We start from the raw sequence: 6,356 nt of genomic DNA, 5'->3' as shown, positions 1-6,356 counted from the left end.
AATGACCATGAGACTGCACCTGGACAGTTACCCTCTGAGGTACAAGTCCAGAGAAGGTTCTTTATGGAAGACCAGCAGTTGCCCATACATACCAGTAATGTTCATCATCATCATTTAACGTCCGCTTTCCATGCTACCATGGGTTGGACGATTTGACTGAGGACTGGTGAAACCAGATGGCTACACCAGACTCCAATCTGATCTGGCAGAGTTTCTACAGCCGGATGCCATTCCTAACGCTAACCACTCCAAGAGTGTAGTGGGTGCTTTTTACATGCCACTGGCATGAGGGCCAGTCCGGCGGTACTGGCAACATACCAGTAATGTTATCTGAGGGAAAAGCAAAGGCCGATACAGCTTGGCACCAGTGACGTTGCAACTCATTTCTACAGCTGAGTTAACTGGAGCAACGTGAAATAAAGTGTCTTGCTCAAGAACACAACACACAGCCTGGTCTGGGAATCAAATTCACAACCTTATGACTGTGAGCCCAATGCTCAAACCACTGGGCCATGTGCCTTCATGGGAGAAACACTAAGATATATTAAATGACTCTGATTGCTACAGACATCTCTTTCTTTCTCTTTCTCTCTCTCATTCACTATATGTCTATCTGTATATACAAATTTCTGCATGTATGTGCATGTTTGCCTAAAAAAAAAAACAATGCCAAATACAGGTTCAATATCATGTTAGCTGTGCCAAATCACCAGCATCCAAATGGTAATACCCAACTATGTCATTCTAATTGACCTGGGTATACTGAGGCCACTCAGTATACAACATTAGATAGTACTGTTTTAGGATAATGAATCTTCTCCATCTTTTAGTAATTACATTTTTCTTAAAATATGTAAAACAATACATTTGTTAAAGGAGATATTCTGAACAAGACAATATTAAAAATATGAAAACAAAATTGTAACAGAATAAAAATAAAAAACTTTATATATAATTTAAATAATACAAATCAGTTGAACAGAAAAATTAAGAATTCTTTCATAAATTAAAAATTTTTTTAAATCTTGAAAAATATTATAACATTTAGATTTATCTAACTTATATTTTATTAGAAAAAACATATACATTAGGAAAAAATATGGATAAAAGAGATAGAAAAACATGAAGAAAGGGAGGGGAGGGGAGGAAGAAGGAGCTAGGGAAAAAATTAGAATAGAAAAAAAAAGAAAGTGAATGAGAACATGAAAGAAACAGAGGAGGTGAATGAGAGAAAGAATAAAGAAGATGCACTTACCAAGTCGAGAACAAGAGAGAACTCTGGCGAACTGCGGGTCTTGAGTGGCAGTGCTGGTGCACGTGCTCGCAGTTCATCTGTGAGAGGCGGAAGTGAACGGATGAAATGATATCTGAAAATAACAATATTAATTATACAAGTGACCACTGATGACAGCGATTGAAAATATAGTAGCTTTTACACACACTTATGTGTAAGCATGTGTGCACAAATCTCCACACACACATACATATCTATATATATGCATATATATATATATATACATACATTCAAGTTTGAAATACAAACAGCATTAGTGTAATAAACATTATCGACCACATATACTCAGCGTATATACTCAAGGTGTTCTAACACCTGGTGCTTTGAGTGAGTAATGTCCATCATGTCAAATCATAGCCTACCAGCAAATACATTCAGTATATGTGGTTGATAGTGTTCATTTATATATATATATATATATATATATATTAAATATATACTTTTATAAAACAAAATTTTACAAAATATATAGTATCTGTTAACAGTCTTAGCAAAAAGCTCACAGGTGGGTTTTTGTATATATATATATATATATATATATATATATATATATATATATATACATATACATACAGACACACACACAAGGGTAAGTCAAAAATCATATCCATTCTTGTTTCTGTGACTTATAAAAACAAGAGCAGGTTGAACAATTACATTATGTTTTGATATAGTCTCCTTGCTTTTACCAGCATTCCACAAGCTTGCTTATTCCAATGGAGAAGGTCTTTTGGCTGGTTGCACAGCCATTTATGCATCACTTTCTACACTTCTTCCTCAATAGCAAATAGACAACCTTGTAAAGCATGTCTGAGCAGTCCAACGAAGAGATAGTCAAGAAGGGGCAAGATCAGGGTGTTCCAGCAAATCAAAACCCAATTTGTCAATAGTTTCAAGTGTGGGTGTGCATTGCCATGCAAACCACTATCACTTGCTTTGACAATAGACTGCAGTGTTTGTTGCAAATTACTGATTTCAGTTTGTTGGCCAACATTGTACTGTAGCCTACTCTGGTAACTATAGCGCCCCTTTTCAGGTAATGTTCCAGTATAGGACCTTCTGAGTCCCCCCAAAAATGGTTAACATCACTTTTTTTGCAGAAGGTGAATCTTGAATTTTTTTTTTCACTCCATACTCTGTCTTTTCGATTTGAGCTTGATCCACTCATACACACTCATACACAGTAGAGCCCTGTCTCCATACTGTACTGAAAGCCTGTGATGAATTTTAGCCCCTGACATATTTTTAGACCAGATAAATCTGATCACTGATCTCTATTCTTACTTTGTGCACACTGCCAGCAAAGTGGCCATGTTTATTCTGTAACACAAGAAATAAAACCAGAGCAATCGAAGTCAAACCTCAGTTATGTAAGCATAAAAATAAAAGTACTACCTCTTAGCATGCAAGCATTGAAGTGTAACCAAACAAAAGAAGGTTTTGACAAAGGTGTGGATAGTTTTTGACTTCCTCCTTGCACACACACACACACACACACATTACATACATGTATCCATTCAAATTAGTAATAGTAACAAGACACTGAAACAGTAATAGTAACAAGGCAATGAAAAACCAAATAAAACTATTGAACCCAGGTTCGAAAATTCCCCAAGACACCTGATGAAGGCTGGAGGGTATATCAACTGAAACATTGTGTTAACAACAAACAAGGTGAGGACAAATATCTGTCAATTGTAAATAATGTAAATAAAACTATTGAAGAGTTAAATTTTGAATGTATTTGGAAGACAACTAAGACAATATCCTCACAGAAGATACATTGAAGCATATAATCAGTCATTCTGTTATTTCTGCTATCCAATATCAAAATTTAGACAATATAACTGTTTGAACTGTAGAAACGGTTATTGCATGATTAAACACCTCATTCTTAATGATACTACACAATCAAGAGCAATTTCAGGCAGGTTGATATCAAAAGGGTTAAATCTTTAAATTGTTTCTGCTTCAAAGCTGCAGTCATGCTGGGGCACCACCATTGAAAGTGTGAGATGCTTACAGCACCGAGGTTTCCCAAGCAGTCACCCATCTCACTGGGCTTGACGTTGCTTAACTTCAGTGATCAGATGAGAACTGGTGCATTTAATGTGTGAGTTTTATTGTGTGATGAGGGCAAAATTGTGATTTACCTGTTTGTCCCATTCTTCTGCTAATAGAAGAGGTTGAGTAAAATAAGAATACTTACGGATCAAATGGCTCTGGTTCTGGTTCCCATTCCTCAAACACTTCATCTTCACCTGGAATGGGAAATGGTGCAACCATGTCACTAGTGTCTGCATCACTGTGCCCTTCAGATGCACTTGTACTGGATTGTGACACCGTAGTTGGAAGGAGGGAAAGGTTGTCTTCTTCAGTGCTGCCTGTCTCAGGATCTACCAGCGCTGATTCCGACACGGACGAGATCAGACTCTCAGGAGGCTCTTCATTTTCTTTACCTATAGAGGAAGTTTAAAAACAAAATTAAAAACTCAGCTTCCAGACTTTTCTTCACTGTACAATTGTCCACATAATACAAATGTGGTAAAAAAAACAAAACAACTATTAAAATAGAATGGAGTATAAAAAAAAATAATGCTAACAATAAACTATAAATCTAGTAACATATTTTTGGGGGCTTTCAGGAAAAAATTAACTACAAGCATGGCTACATGGTAAGAAGCTTGCTTCCAAACCACGCGGTTCCGGGTTCAGTAAAACTGTGTGGCACTTTGTCTATAATCTTGGGTCAACCAAAAGACGCCTGTCGTATGTGTTTGTGTGTGTCTTAATGTCTGTGTTTGTACCCCACCACTGCTTAGCAACTACTGTTGGTGTGTTAACATCCCCACAACTTAGCAGTTCGGCAAGAGACCAACAGAATAAGTACTAGGCTAAAAAAAAAAAAAAAAAAAAAAAAAAAAAAAAAAAAAAACAGTCCTGATGTCAATTTGTTCAACTAAAAACCTTCAAGGGGTTATTCCAGCATGGCTACATTCAAATGACTGAAACAAGTAAACATCTGCACAAAACTCATGAGCCTTAAGTCACTGATGTAGGTTCCCAAGTATAATACACAAACACATGAACACAGACATGTGTGAGTGCGCTTATTATTATTATTATTATTATTATTATAATATATATATATATATATATATATATATAAATGCACATGTGAGGCCACATGGCCTAGTGGTTAGGGTGTCGCATTCATGATGGCAAGATCATGGTTTCAGTTGCTGGACTGGGTGGTATGTTGTGTTATTGAGTAAAACACTTCATCTCATATTGTTTTGCAGCCACTTCAACATTTGATGTAAGGTATGCTGTACACCTGTTCAGGTAACATCAATTTGATGGAGGGAGTGAGATAATGTACGCCACATACATTTGGTCACTATAAACAAATCATTTGCATGCAGGTTGTTCAGCAAGAAATTGGAGAACCATCTTCATATTTATACATGTACCATCATATATAAACACATACGACAAATGAGAATCATGAAGTGAGCAAGTCATTTTAGTACTTCAATTTACAATTGTTTCATTTCAATTCAAGACCATCTCACAAGATTACAGCAAATATCTGTGGATGAAATCAATATGGTAAATACCAGGGTTAAATACCCCCAATGAAATAACTAAAGAGTGAAAACCACTCATAAGCTTGTGTTTTGTTCATAGTAGCATCCTTGAAAGTTGTTTGAAGTATGACAACTGTTTCGGCTACTGTTTTCCCTAGCAGAAATCGGAATTCCATGGAAGTATGCTGTTCCTTCGTGTCAACCATCGCAAAAATCAATGAACAGGGGAGAAGCACTGCAAAACAAAGACACACCACATGGCAGTACAACTCCAACTGGCATTGCCAGTCAGCAGACTGATGCCTGAAGGTCACGTCAAAAGGCTTCTAGTGGCGAAAGCCTGAACTAAAACTGGTTTGTTCCACAGAAAACGATTCTGGTTACTTATGGGTACCTCCTCGTATATATGCGTATTTAAGTGTATTAGTACAGATCAGAGAAGTAAAAGAGTACTCTGTACTAAAAGCAGAATGCTACTGACTGCAGAAGTTGGCATCTTATGTATAGTTATTCAAATTTCGTTCACAGTTCTGATCTACTAATTGCAAGGACAAAATCTTAAAGAATATTTGTCAGAAGATTTTTAGGCCCAAATTCTTGAAGAACATGATCTTTACTAAATATGTCTAAACTAAGGCCATAGTAAATGTTTCAACAGTTTAAGCTGATATTACTTAAATTAAAATAGTGAAGTAGCAGAAATAAAGAGATGTTTAACTAAATGCCTCAACAATATTGAATATAATGTTTTAATATCTTCCCGTCAGACATTGTTCCTCCATGGACTGACAGAGTTGTGAGACTGTTGAACATAAAGTGTATTACATATAGCATTCAAATCTTAGTTTCATTTTCTTACCTTATTTAGAATTTTTTGAATATTAATTTTTGACAGACACTTTTATCTATATATAAATAGCAGGTTTCATGTAAACAAAAGTACAAGAGCATATCATCTGTAATAGTTAGTTACATCGTCTTGAAATTTTCACTGAAACATGTGTGACTGGAGCAAACATGAAGATCAACCATGCAACTTAGAGAATTTATCCTTCACTCACTTTTAGTTTTATTTCCAAACATCAGCCAGCACGTAAACATACAGAAGCTTCTCTTTCCCCTTCATACACACTTCACTCATTATGAAAATGCATGATTTTTCTTTTCTTTCTTTTTCACCTATTTTTATTTACTTTTCTCTATACACTTTTCTCTTTATTTTGAATAACAAAATCACTTATATTACACTTCATGTCCAGTCTGGGGTTCAGAAATATGATACTCGAATAACCATATGTGAGGTGTCAGTTTTACAATTTTATATATATATATATATATATATATATATATATATAGTTTTAGGGAAAAGAACCAAGGTTCATGAACTCATTGATGAAAATTGAGTTTTTACCTGTAATTTTGGATTTTGTCCCCAATATTATTATTATTATATATATATATATATATATATA

At 35.3% G+C, this 6,356-nt stretch overlaps 1 protein-coding gene across 1 annotated transcript in view; it reads right to left on the bottom strand.

The window, feature by feature from the left end:
• Window positions 1-6,356, bottom strand: part of LOC106869924 (CTD small phosphatase-like protein 2-B) — a 68,655-nt gene that overhangs the window by 5,517 nt on the left and 56,782 nt on the right. The window contains exons 7-9 of the mRNA XM_052974547.1: window positions 3,504-3,753; window positions 1,214-1,367; window positions 866-884 (exon numbers count right to left, since the gene is read on the bottom strand). Of these exons, the coding sequence (XP_052830507.1) occupies window positions 866-884; window positions 1,214-1,367; window positions 3,504-3,753 (423 nt within the window). The remainder of the gene's footprint in view (window positions 1-865; window positions 885-1,213; window positions 1,368-3,503; window positions 3,754-6,356) is intronic.

This window comes from Octopus bimaculoides, chromosome 18 (genome assembly GCF_001194135.2).
Source record: "Octopus bimaculoides isolate UCB-OBI-ISO-001 chromosome 18, ASM119413v2, whole genome shotgun sequence".
Taxonomy (NCBI): Eukaryota; Metazoa; Mollusca; class Cephalopoda; order Octopoda; family Octopodidae; genus Octopus; species Octopus bimaculoides.
This window is presented reverse-complemented; position numbering and strand designations above follow the sequence as displayed.